The sequence below is a fragment of the Notolepis coatsorum genome, assembly GCF_963971535.1.
Source record: "Notolepis coatsorum genome assembly, chromosome: 4".
Lineage (NCBI taxonomy): Eukaryota > Metazoa > Chordata > Actinopteri > Aulopiformes > Paralepididae > Notolepis > Notolepis coatsorum.
This window is the reverse complement of record NC_140168.1, coordinates 78,239,674-78,263,315: the sequence shown is the minus strand read 5'-3', so window position 1 is coordinate 78,263,315 and position 23,642 is coordinate 78,239,674. Positions and strand designations below refer to the sequence as shown.

Below are 23,642 nucleotides of genomic sequence, written 5' to 3'. Positions count from 1 at the left end.
GATTACTCTACCCAGACGACGGCGAGCCTTCCACGGCTTGGATTATGCTTTGTGTGCTTTGATTATTCCATGGATAAAGGCCAACACTGCTGAGTGTTGGAATTACCCCCCGGAGAGGACTCCAGGTGAGACGGCGCTCTACACGTGAGGTCGCCTCACGTCTCTCCGTTGTGGACCGGCAGATACCGTTCCACAGAGGGTCCAGCTGTATTCGTCTGCGGTCCGAGGTTCTGTGGGCACCATGTCCAAGACTTTGGATTCTCCCAAGACACCGTCGGCCAGATGGGATACCGCCAGCGGCTTCTCTAACCCCCCCCTCCTACTGTCTTACAACCAGCGGGACCCCCCCCCCCCCTTAGTGTATCCAGCTATAATCATCTAAGTACCTTCGCTATCGTTTCCTAAATATTCCAGGTTGTATACTTACTCCCTGCGCAACCAGAGATTGGACATTCAATGTTGATTTACCTACGAATACTCATTTGCCATAAAAGTGCATATTCCATATTTCAAATCATAAATGTAATTAAGTGATCGTTGTATACACCCTTTGCTGTATTAAACCTTCGATTTGGTACATTTGTGTTGGTTCGTTTCATCAGGTGGGAAAGTGTTCATCATACTTATATCTTGTACTGGGTGGCCAGAAGTTAAAGTACATGAGGTAGTGGTATTAAATATCATATCTAACAATACAGTCAGGGAATTGTACCCCTCAGTTACAATCTCCATAGGCTTACAGCGCTGGCAGAGAGGGGCATGAGATGGGCAATACCCCCGGCGGGCAATGTGTTAATGTGTGTTTATTGTATAGCAATAAGGTTGGATGAATGCGCCAGTTGTATAAAAGCCATTACACCACGTGCAGTCGTGGGTTGTGAGAATTAGACCATGTCTAGGGGGGTCTAACGACCACCCCTAGGCATGGTCTAATTCTCACAACCCACTCCTGCGCGTGATGTAATGCTTTAAAAAATCCCTTCTATAGGGCAAAGAATTTTTTTTCTTCTATAGGGCAAAGAAACGTTTATTTTTTTTACCTACTTTCAATAGAAGCATCTAAGAATTAAGTTCTATAGAAAGTAGGTTAAAAAATAAAAAAAATTGGATGTGTTAGTTTGTTGGATGTGTTAGTTGAGAGACAGTTGGATGTGTTAGTTTGTTGGATGTGTTAGTTGAGAGACAGTTGGATGTGTTAGTTTGTTGGATGTGTTGCTGAGAACAGTTGGATGCACTTCCGAGCTGCTTCCACATGGAGGCAACTTCTCTTAACAACCACCCATAGGCATGATCTAATTTCTATAACCCACTCTGTCTCGTGATCTAATACATAGTGAAACACTGACATGAGGGAGAGAAGATTAAGAGGATGAAACACAGACATGATGGAGAGAGGATCCTGTTAAGCTGTAGCCCTATTTTCAGAAAATTTGAAATTTCTGAACGCACACACACACTCTTCATCCACCTCCTCCTCCAATCACCTTCATTCTCCACATCAGAGGTCATCAGTCCTCTCAGCCAATCGGTCCATTCCCTGTCCTCATGAGCCGAGCCTATGTCGTACATGTCGGGCGTGATGTCGGGGGCTCTGAGCTCCGCCTCTAACCGCCCCAGCGGCACGTCCCTGAGGGTGCGCTTTGAGCGTGTGCGACACGCCATCATACTCATCTCTCCATGCTCGGAGAGGGGCTGAGAGAGAGAGAGAGAGAGGGGGGGGAAAGAGAAATAGAGGGCATGACGCTTACTTTTTTCAGGAGGGCTGGGTATCCTTTGGATTTGATCAATTTCGGTTCTGGTTCTGCTCACCGAATCCAGTTCTTATCAAATCTCTGTTCCAATTCTAATTATGTGGTAAACATTTAATATCAAGAACCAAAACTATTCTACTTTTCATTCTTGGCAGATTTAGGCTATAGTCAGTAAATCTTCCCTTAGCTTATCTTACCATATTATGTTACTTTCCCTTATCTTACCATATCTTAACTTACCATGCGTAACTTTCCTTTAGCTTATCTTACCGTATGTTACTTTCCCTTATCTTACCATACATTATCTTATAATTAGGGATGTCCGATATTATTGGCCGATATTGCCAATAAAATGTGATATCGGAAATGATCGGTATCGGTTTAAAAAAAAATAAAAAATTGTTTACATTTATTTAACCTTTATTTACCCAGACAAGCAAGTAAGAACTAATTCTGATTTTATTTATTGTCAAAAGTATGCATAATGTTGTGTTAATTCCACGACAAGAGATATGTAATGTTAATTACCTGAAATTATTCCGTTTTGGGGGGGGGGGGGGGGGACCCTGCATATATCGGTATCGGTTGATATCGGTATCGTAAATGAAGAGTTGGACAATATCGGTATATCGGATATCGGTAAAAAAGCCAATATCGGACGAACATCCCTACTTATAATACATTACTACATACGAGTGCAGCACATTGACCACTCTGAACGTGTGCAGCACGCTGTCACACTGACCACTCTGAACGTGTGCAGCACGCTGTCACACTGACCACTCTGAACGCGTGCAGCACGCTGTCACACTGACCACTCTGAACGTGTGCAGCACGCTGTCACACTGACCACTCTGAACGCGTGCAGCACGCTGTCACACTGACCACTCTGAACGTGTGCAACACGCTGTCACACTGACCACTCTGAACGTGTGCAACACGCTGTCATACTGACCACTCTGAATGTGTGCAGCACGCTGTCACACTGACCACTCTGAACACTCTGAACGTGTGCAGCACGCTGTCATACTGACCACTCTGAATGTGTGCAGCACGCTGTCACACTGACCACTCTGAACGTGTGCAGCACGCTGTCACACTGACCACTCTGAACATGTGCAGCACGCTGTCACTTACCTTTCCTGCTCTGGAGATGGGCTGAGAGAGAGAGAGATGGAGAAGAGAAGAGTGGAGGAGGGAGAGAGAGATGAAATGTTTTCAATGACAGGAGAAAAGGATGAATGAAGAGACAGACAGACAGGCTGTGTGTGTGTGTGTGTATGTGTGTGTGTGTGTGTGTGCATGCGTGTGTGTGTGTGTGTGTGTGTGTGTGCGTGCGTGTGTGTGTGTGTGTGTGTGTGTGCATGCGTGTGTGTGTGTGCATGCGTGTGTGTGTGTGTGTGCGTGTGTGTGTTACCTGGTAAGGTTCCATGCATATGGCCAGCTCCTCTTCCACGGCATTGAGCTTCTCCAGGAACATACTGTCAGTCACCATTCGGATGGGCGGTGCTTGTGGTGGAGGGGGCGGGCCCATGGAGACGGGCTGATGTCTGGATCTGTGCCTGGAACTCTGGTGGAGAGAGAGAGAGAGAGCGAGACAGTGAATAAAGTGTGTGCGATGTGTGTGGGTGTGTATAATGTGTGTGTATAAAGTGTGTGTGTGTGTGTGTGTGTGTGTGTGTGTATAACTTACACTAACCAAGCTCCTGACCTGATGGACTAGAGTTTCCGTGTGTTATGTTGTGCTGTGTCCTGCTGTGCTGTATTTATGTATTTATTGTGTCATGTTGTGCTGTATTATGTATCCATTGCTGGGAAGGGGGGGTAAATGTATCTATGTTCCAGTTTTATGTACTGTAGAGCTTAACACATTCAGTGCCACGCAGAGCATGTGAGCGGAGCGGGTGGATTTTGAAGTGAGCGCGGAGTGGGCTTTAAAATGGGTCAGAGTGACTCCGGAGCGAGAGCTCTCCTCCGCTCCGAGGCCGCTCAGTGCACACGATCACACAGTGGTTTAAACTGATGTAATATACATGTAGTACAATGCCAAAGCAATAGGTGGCGATGTAGTTCAAACATGAAGGCCATTTTCAACCAATCAGAAGGGTGAACGCGCTCACTACACATCCTGCTAAGTCAAAACAGAAATCCGCCACCTCGGGACTCGGGTGAACTAGTATTTAGCAACATTTATTTTCAGCAAGAAACAAACAAAGTGCAATAAAAAAAGGATACATTCACTGTGTTCTGCCTCATTTATTGATGAAACGAAACCACCATCAACACAATGTACCACCAAGAGCGGAGAGTCTAGTCTCACAAAAAGAGCGCTGATGTTGTTAGCTTACATGCTAACGTGAATGGGATCTGTCAGTATAAACACTTAACATTGCGGCTAGGCTAGCTACATTAGCATAGTAAAGCTAGTAGAATGGTTGAAAACGTTATTTTAACAGATTGCAGAATGGGTACAATACAATACGGCTCAATACAAACAATTGTTAAGGGGCCCAGGGGGTGCAGACTGTTGCTGTAATTTTTTTCTGCTGAGCGGGCCAGAGCGCGGAGCACTTGATGCGCAAATGAAGATGAGCGCTGAGCGGCTTGGGGGGGGGGGGGGGGGGCCAACATGAGCGAATGAGAGCGGAACTAAGCCGTCCAGAGCGAAGAGCGGATTTCTCTGCCGCTCCGCGCCGCTCACATGCTCTGGTGCCACGCCCCTTTGACCATATTATGGCTACCGTGCCAATAAGGAAGTCAATGGGAGGTCGGGGAAATTTGTGAAGGCTTAAACTATATCTTAAATTATGGCTATGGGTCTAAAACACCCCTCGCTTATCAATGACTTGCTTGCAGTCAACATGTACGAAACAGATAGTTTTTTCATTGGTACATTTCCGTTTTATACCGTTTTGAATACGAGTATAGTTTTGGAGAGTTCTAGTAATTCCAGAGAAATTCCGCGATAATAGCTCTTTAGTGGAATACACAAAACACGTTGTCATTTTTCGGCAGATTTATGAATCGTTTTCAAATAAGCGCTAGATTATCGATAGTATATGTGTACTTATGCACGCTAGAGAAGCGGGCTGAAAAATCGATCGATTATCCATGCCGTGCTTAGCACTAACGTTACGCACACACACACACACGCACGCGTTGTGATCGCTGTGAAAAAAACATCTGATTAACCCAAAACTGGTAACATAGAGTCCTTATCTCACATCAGATGTTCTGCAAAAAGATTAATCCAATTCCTGATCGCCATTCCAAATATTGATCACGTTTATTGATCCAACGTTATAGTCCAAAACACATAATCGAAAGCTGCTCCCAGCCTCCCCAGTGAATGTGGTAACAGATACTGCTTGCCAGAGAAGAGAAAACCCCGGACAGGACTTTTTTTCTGATGCACATGCCCACCCAATCCAATCCAATGATGTGCAATAGCATCCGGGAGACGATAGGCGGTGGTATTTGCCCTTTTCGAGCTCAGACCCATTCCCAATGATAACGTCAGGCTGGATGGATGAAAAAATAATGGATATTGCTAATAAAAGAAATAACAATTCAAACCTGAGTTTTCTCGTTTTTTCTCGGGCCTTGGCACTCAACGCGTGGGGAGTTAACCCGACTAATCTCGTCGTTGGCACTGAATGTGTTAATACACTCTGTACCGATCACGAATACCACCAACCTGGTTGTGTGGCAATAAAGGAATCTTGTATCTTGTGTGTGCGTGTGTGTGTGTGTGTGTGTGTGTGTGTGTGTGATGCAATTATCAAATCGCAAAAAATAAAAATAAACGCAATTTCTACCTGTAATGCCTTCTGTATTGTTGTTGAATGATGTTTCGCAGTTAGCAGCCTCTATACAGCTAAAGAGACTAATTTTGTCCGGTCTTACGGCTGCTAAAAAGTTGATAGCATCACGATGGATTCAACCGGATAAAATGTGCCGGAAGGTATGGGTTCTTACCTATCTCGATGTGATTTATTTAGAGATATCTACAGCAAGAATTTTAGGTGTCAATGAAGCCAGCATTGCAATCTGGTTAGAAGTGGTGGAGAGAATAAAGGCTAGCATATGAATTGTAATCTCTGGTTAGAAACGAATAATGGATGGATTATCCAAGGGGGGTCCTGGGGGGGGGGAAAGAAGAACGAGCAAGAGCGTACTGTATTGTATAATGGGGATTATGTATATATCTCGCAACCTACATTTATTGATTCAAATACAGAAATGAATATTCCTGTGATTTATTGAGATATTTACTGTTAATGTTTGTCTTGTCAAAAAAATAAATAAAAAAAAAATGTAAAAAAAAAAAAAAACAGGAAGTCCCATTGAGATACAAGATCGTTTTGGGAGAGGGAGGTAAGGGGTTTTAGATTGTGTGTTGTGAAGTTTAGACTTCAGAGAGGGAGAGTAAAGTACAGAAAAAAAGGTACCGTTGGGTACCAGTATCGATTCCTAGGTAAAAAATAAACATTTTCAGGCTCCGTGTCCTGAAAAGACCCACTGCGTATAATCGCAAATTTAATCGCAATCGCAATATCTGTCAGAAAAATCGCAATTAGATTATTTCCCAAAATCGTGCAGCCGTAGTGTGTTTGTGTGTGTATAAGGGGTGTGTTACCTGCCAGGGACTACAGCTGCCATCCTCTATGGTTCTGATGAATCCTCCTCTGCTTCCTCTGGGAGACGATGCTGTGCTCTCAATGTCGCTCTCCAGAAGGGTCTATTACACACACATATACACACACACATATAATCACACAAAGACACGCACATATTGACACACACATATATATATATATATATTAGTGCTGTCAATCGATTAAAATATTTAATCGCGATTAATCGCATGATTGTCCATAGTTAACTTGCGATTAATCGCAAATTCATCGCATTTTTTTATTATTATTTTTGTATCTACCTTAACACATTGCCCGCCGGGGGTTATGCCCATCTCATACCCCTCTCTGCCAGCGCTGTAAGCCTATGGAGATGTTTACCTTCTTTGCAGGGCTATAACCTTTTAAATTGTATTGCTATATTGACATTACTATGGCCCATTCAACATCGATTATCCATCGTTCAGGATGTGGGAACGTTATACTTTTTCATTCATACATTGTTGTGTTAATACCTTCTAGAATATAAGTATGTTTTTAATCTTTTCTGCTGTAATTCCAAAAACGCTAGTTATAGGCCCAAACGCATATATAGATTATCGATTGCCGTTTCTTTCCCATACACGCTATATTAAAAAATTCAAATGTATATGATCGGTATACATTATGCTTCATCATGCGTGGAGGAAGGGGGGGGGGTCGTTTATAATTCCTTGATCATCAGTACTTTATGTAGGTTGGGTGGATATATTGATCAGATGGTTTGCAAACAAGGAAATGCACAATCGGGTTGAAAATAACGTTATATTCCTCTTACCGTGGGCCAATGAGACTGGCGGTGAAAGATCCCAATTATACGACGCCGATCGCCTAGGTCCATTTCCGGTTTGTATGGCGCAATAAACGCCGAAATCATATCGATTATTAAGTTTAGAAAGCGATCCATATGTACATAGTGTCTGTCGGGAGTCCCGTAACGAGATGTGACTGCCGGATGATTTTCCTCGATGCACTGATGCCATTTCCTGTTTTGCGAGTGTAACTCGCCCGACCATCCACCAGGCGGCGGTATTGAGCCATCGTTGCAGTCACATCTGGGGTCCAGCTGCAGGACCGGGGGTGGGTATATGAATTATGAATGCCATGGCGAAAAAATTTAATATTGATCTAAAAAATTATGTACAGCGATCCTGGCAGACAACGCATGGCGGCCAATAACGCTGAACAGCGTTTTTGGCGCTGGAAGTGTTAACACTTTCAGTGCCGTCCATTAACATGGGAAACATGGTTAAATGCCAGGACCCACTTCAATGATAGCGTTGTGAACGCATAATCTCTGTCTTAAATTATGGCTATGTGTCTAATCTGCCTGTCGCTTATCAATGACTTGTTTGCAGTCAACATTGTCGAAACGGATTGTTTTTTTTTTTTAAATCGGTTCATTTTCGTTTTATAGCATTTTGAAAAGCCCTCGTTTTTCAGGAAAATATATAGATTCCGTGATAAAAGGCATTTACTGGAATATTCTAGCATACACAAAAACGGTCATTTTTCTGCCTATTTATGAATCGTTTTCAAATAAATGCTAGATTATCGATAGTATATGTGTACTTATGCACGCTATAGAGGCGGGCTCAAATATCGATTCTCTCATTTCCTGATCACGCACACACAGACACACACGCATAGGGCAAACGCTTATATCTCTGTGAAAACAGCTCTGATTATCCTAAGACTGGTAAAATAAATTCCTTACCCGAGATCAGATGTTATCCAAAAAGATTATTCCAATTCCTGATCGCCATCCCAAATATCGATCACGCTTATTGATTACAGGGTCCTGTAAATACATAATCCACGCGTTTTCCGGGCCGGCGAGCACAATCGATCCTTCAGTTGGCTTGAGGGAAAAGTAAAATGAGCAAACTGGCCACACCCCCTTCAGCAGTGTAAAGTAATGGGGTGTAGTAGTTACACAGGGAAAGACGATAGGGGGCGGTATCTTCCCAATTGAGCTCAGAGAGACTCTGCAGCACTAACCCGAGGCTCGATTGATGAAATATGAATTCAAATCGCCAATAAGAAGAAAAAAAAAAAAATGTGATATAGCGTCGGGGGCACTCAAAGGTCGGCATGAACTAACGACAAAATGCGTCCGTGGCGACTTCCGGTTATGTCGGCGTAGGAGAAAGACGTGGTCGAGAAGGCTCTCCTGCCTCACGCTAATAATGTACATTTCTAACATCTAAAAAACGTTTCAACCACAGAAAATCGACACTCCTACTTAACAAACACCCTACCGAGGTAAAAATGAACAACGACAGGACCAGACATCTTAAACAAGCGACCTTACAACCGACACGGACAACTCCAATCAATAGAGCCAACGCTACTAGCAAGACAATGGCCGCACGAGACGTCGCAGTCAATACGGAACACAGAGAAGACGGTCAAGACGCCCTATCCATGACTATTCTACTCGAAGTTCTAGCAAAACAAAGATCCAGCCTCAGAGAAGACTTTTCAACTTTGTTACAGAACTCTCTCTCGCCCCTACAAACATTGGTGGATGCACTTCACGAAACGGTTAATTCCTTTCAAGCACGCCTCGCCAGAGTTGAAACCACCGCGGGAGATAACTTTGATGGTCTCGCAAATTGGAAACAGACAACACCACCCTCCTAGACCGGGTCGACGAGCTGGAAAATCGTTCAAGGCGAGTCAACCTCCGTATTGTAAACGTACCCGAAGACAGCGAAAATGGACAAGACCCTATTAAATTTGTCGCAAATCTACTGATGGAAGTCATGGGTCCCGACGTATTCAACAAGCCACCAGAGCTGGAGAGAGCACACCGATCTCTACTCCCCAAACCCAAAACAGGTACCCCGCCACAATCCATCATAGTGTGCTTCCACCGGTTCCAGGAGAAGGAACGAGCATTACTCTGGGCCAGAGAAAACGAACCCCGCTATCAGAATAAAACTCTGAGATTCTACCCGGATTACAGCGCAACCCTCTCTAAAAAACGTGCAGCGTTTAATGAGGTCAAAACTATCCTGTACCGTAAAGGCATACACTTCGGGCTCCTTCACCCCGCCCGCCTCCGGGTGACACTGGCGGAGGGAGAAGTCTACACTTTCACCACACCGGAGGAAGCCAAGACATTTTGCAAGGAACGATTTGGCCAAGCTGAAAACCCCGTTAAATGAATGACTGGGACACCAGGCTATAAAGACGTTCCACATCGACCGTGAAAGAAAACAAGCAGTCGACCGGTCATAGATTGTATGGGTACGTGATCGCTTCCCCAGTTTTAGAATTTAAGGTGGATCTTCCTGTTGTAATGTCACTTCTTGAATGACAGTGGTTATATATATAATTATTGACATGTTGCAAAGTTGACCTGCCACAGTTTGTATAGATATGTAATCACTTCTTGTTGTTTCTCAGAATCTAAGGTGGAACTTTTCATATCACCGTCACTTTTTGAATGAAAACGGCTTTATATAAATATGGTCATGTTACAAAGTCGACCTACCATAGTTTGCAATCTTAATTTTTTTTCTTCTCTGTTTGCTCTTTGGTTCTTGTTGTTTCATAGAATCTAAGGTGGATTTTTTTTTCAATTCTTTCCCCTCATACCACTGCAAAATCGACCTGTCATAGTTAATTTGGATATGGGATCGCTTTTTCTGTTCCCTAGAACTTAAGGTGGAACTTTTCATACTACTGTCACTTTGCGAATGACAACGGTTTTATATAAATAAGGACATGTTGACCAACTATATATATATACATATATATATATTTTGAATATCCATCTATTATTTTTTCTCCCTTCAAATGGATGTCGCTTTTGACCATGAAACAAGGGTTGGGTCTTCTTAGAATCAAAGGTGGAACTTTTATTTTTAGTTTTACATAATACGTTTTACATAATAATTGACATATTGCAAAATCGACCTGCCAGAATTAATTGTGATATGGGATTGCTTTTTCTGTTTCCTAGAACTTAAGGTGGAACTTCATATCACTGTCACTTCGCGAATGACAATGCTTTTATATAAGTAAGGACAGTTTGACCTACTATATATATACATATATCTTTTAAATATCAATCTATTATTTTTTCTCCCTTTAAATTGATGTCGCTTTTGAACATGAAACAAGGGTTGGGTACAATTCTACACATACCTATCTCCAGTTCTCCAAGTTATTGGTTGTTCATGTAAATAACAATGTTAATTTGCTCCTCAGCAATAGTTTCGGTTAAAACACAAATAAGATGTGTATAACATAATGAGAGGCAGGAGCCTCTCTACATAGGCTAAGAGTGAAGCTGCACAATTGAAAGACACTCTGTCAACAGGGGATTTATCAGCCTGTCTCAATTGGGGAGACAGGCATAGGGGTACATTTCTTTATGTTCTATTTGTATTCTATGTATGTTTCCGTCTGTACTACATGTATATTTTTTCATATAGAGAGATATCGGTACCCTTATACTCTAATAGAGAACAATCCAGACATGGAGTGGTGGGGAGATGGAGAGTACTTTACAACACAACCACACAGATCAAATGATGGAGCCAGTTAAATTCATAACATTCAACGTCAAAGGCCTAAACAACCCAATCAAAAGAAAAAAGGTCTATTCATACCTAAAGAAACTCAAAGCAGACATTGTATATCTACAGGAAACGCATCTCTCTGATGAGGAACATAAGAAACTCAAGAGAGAGTGGGTTGGACAGGTGTTTGCTTCCTCCTTTAATACCAAATCAAGAGGAACCGCAATCCTTATTAATAAAAACATCCCTTTCGTTGCCACCAAAACCACCTCTGACCCTAGAGGCAGATTTGTACTTGTTGAGGGACAAATGTACTCGGAACGTTGGTCACTATTGAACATTTATGCACCTAACTTCGACGACCCCGCCTTCATCCAAAATATTTTCCTTCTTATAGCTCAGTCAACTGGCATAATCTTAGTGGGAGGGGACTTTAACTTCTGCCTGGATACAGTACTGGATAGGTCCTCAACCAACCCGGCTTCCCCTACCAAGGCAGCAAAAACAACAATTTCTTTTATAAAGGACTATAACTTGACAGACGCCTGGAGGGGAATCCACCCAGGGGTTAGAGATTACTCCTTCTATTCTCACCCCCAAGGCACCCACACGCGTATAGATAACTTCCTGCTATCCACTCACCAATACCATAGAGTATTGAACGCTCAATACCTTACTCGACTACTGAGCGATCATTCCCCCCTGATTATATCCATATTTATGCCAGAGAAGATAAAAACAATATATAGATGGCGATTTAATCCAATGCTTCTCAAACAACCAGAATTTTGCTCCTTTATTAGAGAACAAATTGCATTCTTTACACTAACAAATAAACAATCTGCCCCTAATAGCTTCATCTTTTGGGATACACTCAAGGCTTACCTAAGGGGCCACATTATCTCCTATACAAAAGGGACTGAAAAAGAAATACTGTGCTGAACTTGATTCGATTGAGGCTGAAATTCAAACACTTGAGAAAGACTATCAGAGAACATCAAATAAAGATACATATAGGACCCTGGTGAACAAAAAAATACAATATAATAACTTAAATACATACAAAACTGAGAAATCCATTATGCGTTCTAGACAAAAATACTATGAGTTGGGGGAGAAACCTAGCAAAGTACTGGCATGGCAACTAAAAACGGAAGAAAGCAAGAGGGCAGTTAACGGAATTGAAGTAGCCCCGGGCAGAATCTCCAATAAACCCACAGAAATTAGCGATGCTTTTAGAAACTATTACAGTGACTTATACACAGCACAGCAATAGACTCCTTTCTTTCCAAACTTGATCTCCCAAGCTTGTCTGCCGAGGATAGCGAGTTTATGAGCAAACCATTTTCAATTTGCGAAGTAACAGCGACCATTAAACTTCTACCGTCAAATAAATCTCCTGGGGAGGATGGTTTCCCCCCAGAGTTCTACAAGGAATTTCAAGACCTCTTAATCCCTCCCTTAATGGAAGTCCTTCAATTAGCTAGAGAAGAAAAACAATTTCCTGAGACGTTCTCTCGGGCCATTATATCGGTTATTCACAAGACGGGGAAGGACCCTTTAAAGTGCGCCTCCTACAGGCCAATCTCGCTCCTAAATACAGACTATAAACTTGTAACTAAGATGACATCCAAAAGATTAGAAACATTCCTTCCCCGCCTTGTTAATTCCGATCAGACTGGCTTTATAATTAACAGACATTCCTCTAACAATCTTAGACGCTTTTTTAATATTATCCATTTCGCACATAAAAACAAGATTCCCAGCATTGCTCTCTCCCTCGACGCCGAAAAGGCCTTTGACCGGTTGGAATGGCTCTATCTCTTCAAAGTCCTTGAGAAATTTGGTTTTGACGCTCAATTTGTCGACTTGATCAAATCACTCTATGGCTCCCCCAAAGCTAGGATTGCGGTCAATGGGACTACCTCAGATTATTTCTCCATACATAGAGGTAACCGACAGGGCTGCGCTCTTAGCCCTGCCTTATTTACGCTCGCCCTAGAACCCCTAGCAGAAGCAATCAGAATAGACACTAAAATAACGGGCTTCGAAATTGGACCGAACACACATAAAATCTCGCTCTTTGCCGACGATATTCTTCTCTTTTTAACAAACGCGGAAAGCTCCCTCTCACGTTTAGTCGAACTGTTGGACTTATATAGCTCCTTTTCCGGATATAAGATTAACCTTGACAAAAGTGAAATACTGCCCTTATCAGATTCTATTAAAGACACCATTCAACATAACTTCCCTTTTAAATGGTCACCAAAGGGTATAAGATACTTGGGTATACTAATAGATAAGGAGATGGGGAATCTATATAAGCTCAATCTGTTAAAACAGTTACAAATCCTAGGGGAGGACTTGGAAAAATGGATCAACCTCCCTCTCACCTTACTAGGCCGAATGAATGCTATAAAAATGAATGTCCTGCCAAAGTTTCTTTATATATTTCAGTCCCTCCCAATCCAAGTCCCTTCTAAATTTTTCTCCTCCTTGGACGGATTGATCAGACGGTTTATATGGCGAGGTAAATCCCCAAGGATAACCTTAATTAAACTTACTTTAGACTATACAAAGGGAGGACTGAAACTTCCAAATTTTAGACTGTATTACTTGGCGGCACAAGCCAGATTTTTGGCTCAAATGTTTGAGGGGGACCTCTCAGCCTCATGGTTGAACATTGAATGTCTAGACATTAACGAGACCACCCCGTCTGATACCTTGTACAAATGGGACGTGAAATCAAGTAAGACCATCACCCAGAACCCCTTCATGATCCATTCAGTCCAAACCTGGTTAAAATTACAAAAATAATTCAGACACAATAGCCCTCTATCACCTAAAACCCCCCTATGGGGAAATAGGCTTATACCTATCTTATACCAGAATAGAGACTTTGAGTCTTGGTCTTTACAAGGTATCACTCGACTGGAACATTGTTATGAAAATTAGGTTTTTATGTCCTTCCAGCAAATGAAAGAGAAATATCAACTTCCTGGAAGAGATTTCTTTAAATACCTGCAACTGAGAGATTTTGTGAGGGTTAACACTCAAGGTCAATGGAAACTACCAGAAAAATCTCCCATTGAGTCTTTTTCATAATGATCAAAGGATGGTGAGAACCATCTCTCAAGTCTATAACACCTTACTACCCTCTCTGCCGACCACTGAACCTGATAGGTCCAGGACTAGATGGGAGAGAGATTTAGGCACAGAAATTGATCCAGGCCTCTGGGAGGACCTATGTAAAGATGGGGTCACATGCACACTAAATTCAAGATATAGACTGATTCAATTAAATGTTCTGCATCAGGTCTATTTTACCCCCTCCAAATTACATGGGTTCAACTCTAGTATCTCGTCCCTCTGTTTTAGGTGTGGTCAGGAGGGCACGTTCCTTCACTCCACTTGGCATTGTATCAAACTGCAAAGTTTCTGTGAGGCTATATCACAAATTCACAATATAACATTTCCGACTGATCCCGAATTATGCCTCCTTGGTAACTTTACAAACTCAAACCTTACACGCAGTCATTCCATCAAGCTTACAGAACTCCTCCTGGTCATTGCCAAAAAATGTATTGCAACAAAATGGAAGTCAGATCTCCCTTTGCCATTTGGGATGTGGCTTTCAGAGGTGAAGAGCTGTATCCCTCTAGAAAAGGTTACTTATTCACTAAGGAACAGGGTTGATCACTTCAATAAAATTTGGCAGCCTTTTCTGGACTATCTTGGAGATCTCCCACCCGACTTGACTGAATGACCTTCTCATTGATCTCTCTAGTAGCTCCATTCTGGTAAAGATGTGTTGAGGACATCCTGTATCTCAATCAATCAATCAAATGTATTTGTATAGCACGTTTAAACATGACGCTTGTCAACCAAAGTGCTTCACATGGCTAAGCTAAGTACAAAGAAAAGTATAAAATAAACAGAGAAATAAAATAAAATCAACGGATAGACAAAGGAAAAACAAAACAACACGTCAACAAGTACGGCAAGAGTCAAAGTGAGTCAGGGAAGGCCAGGCGATATAGGTGGGTTTTGAGTTTTGATTTAAAAGACTCGATGGAGGGGGCAGATTTGATGGACATGGGGATGCTGTTCCAGAGGTCAGGGGCTGCGACCGCAAAAGCACGTCCCCCCCTAGACTTGAAGTTAGACCTACGAGTGGTTAGGAGACCCTTATCAGCCGATCTGAGGGCCCTGGCGTTGGTATAGGGGGTGAGGAGGTCTGCTAGGTAAGCAGGGGCTTTACCATTTAGGGCTTTGTACACCATTAAGAGGACCTTGAAGTCTATTCTAAAAAATCTAAATAAAATGTTCTAAAGAAAAAATGAGTCCGTGGCACTCAATGTGTTAAACGGATCTTTTTCAAGTTCCAAGTTTTAATACTCTTATCAACATGAGTCAACAAATGCTTGCTTTATGCAGCCATTTAACACAAAAGGATGACCCTCATGCATTGCAAATTTGCATCAAATTCAAAACAGAGTGATGCACAAAATAACTTAAAAGAAAATAATAATTTAAAACAATGAATAAAGTGTGCATGAAATAATAAGGGAAAGAAAACTTTAGGAACTTGTTACATTTACCCACACAAGGGCTGAGTAATCACACCCCCCCCCTTCTCTCTCTCTCTCTCTCTCACACACACACTCTCCCAGCTCTCTCACCCCCCTCTCTCTCTATATATATATCTCACACACACACACACACTTCAGTGAAGTCTAGTAAAAGAAAAAAAGAAAGAAAATGAATCGTGAGGTAAAAGAAAATAGTGGCGTTAATACCGATTCTATTAACGGCACTATTTTTTTTAACTCACGATTCATTAACTTGTACGATTTTATTTTTTTACTAGACTTCACTCAGGTGTATTATTGATGCTCTCATTGATACTATGTTTGTTTCTGAAGTGTGTGTGTGTGTGTGTGTGTGTGTGTGTGTGTGTGTGTGTGTGTGTGTGTGTGTGTGTGTGTGTGTGTGAGAGATAGAGAGAGAGAGGGGGGGTGAGAGAGATGAGGAAGGAGCAAGAGAGAAAGAGAGCTGGGAGAGTGTGTGTGTGAGAGAGAGGGGGGGGTGTGATTACTCAGCCCTTGTGTGGGTGAATGTAACAAGTTCCTAAGGTTTTCTTTCCCCTATTATTTCATGCACACTTTATTCATTGTTTTAAATTATTATTCTCTTTTAAGTTATTTTGTGCATCACTCTGTTTTGAATTTGATGCCATCCTTTTGTGTTAAATGGCTGCATAAAGCAAGCATTTGTTGACTCATGTTGATAAGAGTATTAAAACTTGGAACTTGAAAAAGATCTGTTTAAGGTAGATAAAAAAAATATATATGCGATTAATTTGCGATTAATCGCGAGTTAACTATGGACAATCATGCGATTAATCAGATTAAATATTTTAATCGATTGACAGCACTAATATATATATATATTATATATAATATATATATATAAACACACAAAGAAAAATGTTGAATAAAACACTAGTAGTTTAAGTTTAACGGTCTAAAAGCAGGAGGCGTTTTGTAACTTGTAGTTTAACACTATGGGTGCCGGAGGTTAAATTCATGATATACCATGGGTTGCCAGCTCTATTTGTCTATGGAGAAGTTCCCCTTCTTTGCAGGGCTATAACTTTTTAGATTATATTGCTAGATTGCCATTATTAGGGCCCATTCAATGTCCTATATGTAATGTTCATTGTGTAGCAACGTTAAACTTTTTAATTCACATATTCATACTAAAATATGGTCTAAAAAGTATAAGTATGTTTTCATCTCTTTCTGCAGCTTTCTCCAGAACGTGATCTATAGCCCCAAATGCATTATATTGATGATGAAATCGGCTCGATATAAAAAATTCCAACTGCACGTACTTCTGGAAGTTACTACATGTCATCTGATGTTGACCGGATGGGCGAGGGGGCGTTTATAATTCCGTGGGCAGCGTTATACCATTCATCTAATGTGGGTCAAATGTTCATCATAGCAGTTAGTATCGAACACGGTAATTTTACACGCTAAAACTCACCCCAGTCTCCTCGGGCCGTTGGGCGATCAGCGTGGAGTAGACAGTTTTCCATTATGGGATGTCGAAATACCCGGTCCATTTCCAGGTTGTATAATAGTATATACGTCCAAATCATGTTGTTTATCGAGTTATTGGCAACGGATCGCTATGTATTGTGTAGAGCTCGAGTCCCGGGACCTATAGAGAGTGCCCGGAAGTAATATGGGTGATCAGCACTTCATCCACATGACTTCCTGTTTGGCGATTGCGCCGATCGGCCACCAGATGGCGCTCTTGAACCGCTAGAGAGGTGAGTGGCGCTTTTCGGTGGGTCTCAGGGCTGCGGATGGAAAATATGATTCCGATCACAGATTTTTGAAATATTGATATCAAAGACGAGTTACGGCGTCCTCGGCAACTTGAGCATGGCTAGGAAAGACGTCCTAACTCGTCATTGGCAGTTAAAGTGTTAACAGCCTAAAAGCAGGAGACATTTAGTTTTTTGCCATCTCTCTCTCTCTCTCCTCTCTCTCTCTCTCTCTCTCCTCTCTCTCTCTCTCTCTCTCTCTCTCTCTCTCTCTCTCTCTCTCTCTTCCTCTCTCTCTCTCTCTCTCTCTCTCTCCTCTCTCTCTCTCTCTCCTCTCCTCTCTCTCTCTTCTCTCTCTCTCTCTCTCTCTCTCTCTCTCTCTCTCTCTCTCTCTTCTCTCTCTCTCATCTCTCTCTCTCTCTCTCTCTCTCATCTCTCTTCTCTCTCTCTCTCTCTCTCTTCTCTCTCTCTCTCTCTCTCTCTCTCTCTCTCTCTCTCTCTCTCTCTCGCTCTCTCTCTCTCTCTCTCTCTCTCTCTCTCTCTCTCTCTCTCTCTCTCCAGAAGCATACTGGTAGTAACTGTTTTCAACAGTGTTTTTTGAGAAAGAGTATTCAAATACTCGTTCGGAAACACCAAGGAGTATTCAAAGCCTGTAAAATGATATTCGGGACAGCCCTACACTAAATAGTTTGGAGAGTATATAGTAATAGTAATACATGGCGATATTGTACTAAAAAGCTTTTTTTTTATCCACTTTTCTCTCCCATCCCAATTCCAATGTGCCAATTTTTCCCTCCCCCTGTCTTGAACGTTGCTTGCATATGCCCCCCACTGGACGGTTGTAGGGAGGATAGAAGCCTTGCATCACGTGTCCCCCCTCCGGTACACAAGGAGGCAGCCTGTCACATCTTTTTCACCTGCCAGTGCGGACTCTCATTGGCGAGGTGTAACGTGTGGGAGGCTCACACTACCCCCGCCATTTCCTGTCTCTGCTGTGCAGGCATCCCCAACCGACCTGTAGGAGTCGCTGTCCACAACGTCGAGATTACCACCCATCGACTTCCACCCTCTAACTCTGCCAATTGAATTAGTATGACGGCTGGCCCAAGCCGGAGGCAGCGCCGACAGCCGGAGTCGAACCCGGTGTCTCTTGCGTTGGTGACGACTGCAATGTCCGCTGTGCCACCCAGCCGCCCACTAAAAAGCTATTTATAATTTTTGGCTGGTAAAAAATCTGCCTGGCTGGTAGTTTTAAAAATGTTGTTCCCCACTCCTCATTGAGCGACACCACAAGTTCACTTAGTAGCTACAAGCTCATAATTTAATTAAAATGAAGACAACTATAGATAGTAAATGTTGTAGTGCTTGTACCTGTCTTATTCCTGTTTACAATAATTTACATAACATCTTAAGAAATTACTAATGTTTATGGGAACTGACAAAAAAGGTAATGGTAAAGGTAACGCTTGAGCCTATACTCTGGTGTCTCACATCTTCAGCCGTCTCATCCTCCTCCTCCTCATCGGGTCGGTACTCTTCATCAGATGAATCCTCCTCCGCCAAGGGGATGTCCACAAACTGAGGAGCCTGGAGAGAGAGAGAGAGAGAGATAGAGAGAGAGAGAGTTAATTTAATATAGTAGAAAATAGTTAGAATAGTAGATAACAGTTAATATAGTAGATAAGAGTTAATATAGTAGTAACAGTCAATACAGTAGATCACAGAGTTAATATAGTAGAGAACAGAGTTAATATGGTAGATAACATAATTAATATAGTAGATAACAAAGTTAATATAGTAAATAACAAAGTTAATGTAGTAAATAAGAGTTAATAGTAGATAACAGAATTTATATAGTAGATCAAAGTAAATATAGTAGATAAGGTTAATATAGTAGATAAGAGTTAATATAGTAGATATTAGTTAATATAGAGGATACGAGTCAATATAGCAGATAACCGAGTTAATGTAGTAGATAGTTAATACAGGGCTCTACGCTAACCTTTTTAGTTTTTTTAGGAGCACACAAAGAAATTTAGGAGCACAGTGAACCTTTTTCAAGTAACAGAGTTTATTAACAAACTATTTATTACATGATTATTATACTGTGCGTGTGCATACTAAGGGAAAAACATCTGTGCAAATAGCACATACCACCAAAATCACACATTGGCCCATGCCTACTAGACGCAAAAAGGATATCGGTTGTCAAGCTGCTTTTGTATGTTGTAGTATTGTCACGATACCAACATTTTGACTTTGATATAGGGCTGGGCGATATATCGAGTATACTCAATGTATCGTGGCTTGTTCTACATGAGATGTAGTAAATTACTATATCGTGAACATCGAGTATATGTTGTCACGTCAGTTAGCCGCCGTGGCTGAGATGAGACTTGCTTTAGCGCAGCGCTTTCCTCTCATTTCATTATAGACACCGTCCTTTGCGGCCCTTCAACGACGAGCAATTGAATTGAATTGACGCGACCAACTGGCTAACGTTAGCCGCTAGCTACACGCTAAACTAATGAACGTTCCATTAGTGAGGAAAGGGGTGGGGTATATTGACGAGGCTTGACAACAGAGGTTCAAAGATAACTTCACATTTATTGGCAATTTGTTTCTTTATATCGCTTTATGCAGCTGAGCTTCCAACTGTGTTGACAATGCCATCCTGGTGTGACATCATCAACTACGGCAACTTAGGATGCTCAAACTCAAACCTAATACATCACGCTCTCGCTCTCTCTCTCTACGTTCAATGATTTAAAGTGGCCAAACGTTACAATTAGTGCTGTCAGGCGATTAAAAAAATTAATCTAATTAATTACAGGATTTGTAATTAATTAATCTAATTAATCGCATTTTAATCGCATAACCATTTTATGCCTGATATTCTATATTTTATAATCATATTTCAAATTGCATGTGTCCGGATGGCAGAATTCAGTACTGTATCTACAAAACCTTCTGTTTAATCATCTTCCATCTATTAATTTGCTTAGATTTTTCAGGTCTGGTCAATTTGAGCATGGTGTTATTCACAGTCAAAGATACAAAACAATTTATTGATACTCAATATACTAAAAATAAAATTTTCATTCAATCAATCACCGCGCAGATTGATTGATTGAATGAAAATGTTATTAACAGATTGCAGAATGGGTACAATACAGTACGGCACACAATTGTTAAGGGGATGCAGAGCAGAGAAAGACTTTCGTCTTGTTTACATCAGGGTCCCCCATTTTTTATTCATAATGAATTGTAAGTAAGGGTGCAACTTGCACCGTGCAATCCATTCTTTGTGGATCTAGCCCACAGTATTTCTGACACTGGGAATACATTCCCTGAGATTCATAGATGTCCCTAGAATCAGATACCAAGAACATGCAAATGGACCATATTAAAAAAGAAAAAAGTCTGTAAATGTGTATTCTACATTCTTATGGAGTGAATGAGATACAAAAAAAATATCCTTAAAAAAAAAAAAAAAATTGTAATTAATTTTGAGTTAATTTTCATAACGCGATAATTTGCTGTGTAATTAATTAATCTAATTAACGCGATAAACTGACAGCCCTAGTTACAATATAAATACTAACTGGATAGTTGATGATAAGCATTTAATTTCATTATCTGAAATATTATAAAATCATTAAGTCTGCTATAAGTAGAGATGTTCCGATACCATTTTTTCCTTCCCGATCCGATTCCGATACCTAAGCTTTGGGTATCGGCCGATACCGAGTACTGATCCGATACCAGTGCATACATTATAATAATTATATTATATAAGTTATATATTTTTTTTTTTACAGCTACAGATACTGTTTTATATACTGTTTAACTAGAAAGTAATGGTATTTATTCAACAACAGGTGGTTGTATAGATTAGTATCATATCATTAATTGACAACTATGCTCAATGAGTTCACCCACAGAACTGTTGTTGGTGTTGGGACATTGGTTCCGCACAGACGTTATACTTTGTTGCACTTGCTATCCAGTCTGCTCCGGTTCAGTTAGCTAGTAGTAATGTGTATGTTGTGATTTTCGATGCAAAATAAATATTCAACATTCTCTGAGACTCCGCCTCAGACTCTTATCCTTTGGCACTAAAAGCTAAACATTGTCACCAGTATGGCTGTCCTCAACATGTCATTAATTGCGTGCATGTGTGAGAGGTCGATCAGAGGTGATGACACTTAGGTTAGCCAGTTAGCGTGAGCTAGATGGAAAGACAATGTAACGTTACTGGTGAAAAAGTTATTTACCTTGGAATACGACCTTTGCCAACTTGCTGTACTTTGCTTGCAGGTCTGCAGCCATTATTGCTGGATTATGAATAGCCCCAACTTTAGACAAGGTAACGTTAAAGATAAAACTAGCTTTTCAGCTAGCTCTTCAGCTAATGCTAACACCAGCAAGCGAACACATCAGAGCTCCCCGTCACACCGCTGAGTCGGGACGATGGCATTTAAGAAAGTATCTGCTGTTAAAATGACAAACAGCATGTTATAAAACATGTTTTATAATGCTCACTCTCAGCAGGAGGATACCGCACGTGTTGTTGATAAATTACCTCATATGGGATCGGAGCTTAGATTTGACGCGTACTCGCTGATACCAGCATTTTAGGCTGTATCGGAGGCATTTCCGATACTGGTATCGGTATCGGAACAACTCTAGCTATAAGCCATTATCCCTTTGTGTATGATTATTATTGTCTCACAGTAGTGTGTATATATAGTGTGTGTGTGTGTGTGTTTTTTAGCTAAAGTGGATAGAAAACACAGTACTGTGCAAAAGTCTTAGGCACCCAAGAGTTTTTTTATATAAATTGTCTTACAGTAGATTATTTTATTTCTAATAAAAATAAAAAATTAGGTATTAGTGTGTCAGTAGACTCCTAATTTTTTTGAAACTTTTCATTTAATTATTTTTGAAACTATTTTCATGGTTTAATGCAAACATATGTTGCAGGGACTATTTGCAGGGACTATTTGTGTACATACACAAAGACACCAAATTCATTATCCGTACTGACCTGAATCACGAGACTCTTGAAACTGTATGGGTTGAAATTCTTTTTGAACGGGCTAAATCAGTATTAGTCGGCACAATATACAGACCGCCAGAACAGAATGGCTTTTATGATACACTGGATGGGTGTTTAGCTGGAGTTGAGGATGTAGAAACAATTCTCATTGGAGACTGGAACACGGACATGCAACGAATAGATGCACCCGTCTTCAAGTCATTCAGTAGGTTTTGTGATCTGCATGGCTTCAGCCAGCTAATCACCCAACACACCCGGGTATGTGAATCAACACAGACTACCATTGATCTCATTCTGACCTCTGACAAGTCCAAGATCTCCATCAAAGCAGGGGTTATAGCATGCGGGTTAAGCGATCATTATATGATATTCTGTACCCGCAAAAAGCTAAAACAAAAGGCCGGCTGTCACAAAACAGTCACATCTAGAGACCTCAAAACCTACTCTAGTGAGGCCTTTAACCTAGAACTGGAGTCTGGACTGGTCAGAAGAGCTCAGTGGTACACTAGTTGAAGAAACATGGCTTGGTTTCAAAACCAAATTCTCAACAGTACTGAACGACTGCTCGAGCAGTGAACTCCAAGCCCACGTGACTGAACTCAAACTGCAAAGAAACAGACTGAAATGAAGTAAACTCCATGATCAAAACTGCAAAAAAGAATTTCATCAATGACAAAACTGAGGAAAACAAAAATAAACCCAGTGAACTTTGGAAATTACTCAATAATCAACTAGGCTGCAGTAAAAAAAATTTAAACCAGATTTTCAAACATAAAGACGGACAACACGCTCATCACAGACAAGCTGGATGTGGCCAATTACTTAAACATTTTCTTCACAAACATAGCCACAACACTGGTAAATAAACTACCCTCCCACTCAGGCAGGGAACAAAATTAACTTTTTGGCTTACCAGCCAAGGTGGCAGGTAGATTAAAAAAAACTACCAGCCAGGCAGATTTTTTACCAGCCAGAAATTAGAAATAGCTTTTTAGTATATCGCCATGTGTAATTATTATTACTATTATACAGGGCTCTACGCTAACCCTTTTCCCAGGGAGCACATGTGCTCCTAAATAATAAAAAAATATTAGGAGCACACAAAGAAATTTAGGAGCACAGTGAACATGTTTCAAGTAACAGAGTTTATAAACAAACTATTTATTACATGCATATTATACTGTGCGTGTGCATACTAAGGGACAAACATCTGTGCAAATAACACATACCACCAAAATCACACATTGGCCCATGCCTACTAGACGCAAAGGATATTGATTG

The 23,642-nt window shown here is 41.2% G+C and overlaps 1 protein-coding gene across 1 annotated transcript in view; it reads right to left on the bottom strand.

Moving 5' to 3' along the window:
• Positions 1–23,642, bottom strand: part of gon4la (gon-4 like a) — a 208,609-nt gene that overhangs the window by 156,417 nt on the left and 28,550 nt on the right. The window contains exons 6-10 of the mRNA XM_084311994.1: positions 18,791–18,886; positions 6,391–6,492; positions 3,169–3,321; positions 2,889–2,909; positions 1,485–1,692 (exon numbers count right to left, since the gene is read on the bottom strand). Of these exons, the coding sequence (XP_084168120.1) occupies positions 1,485–1,692; positions 2,889–2,909; positions 3,169–3,321; positions 6,391–6,492; positions 18,791–18,886 (580 nt within the window). The remainder of the gene's footprint in view (positions 1–1,484; positions 1,693–2,888; positions 2,910–3,168; positions 3,322–6,390; positions 6,493–18,790; positions 18,887–23,642) is intronic.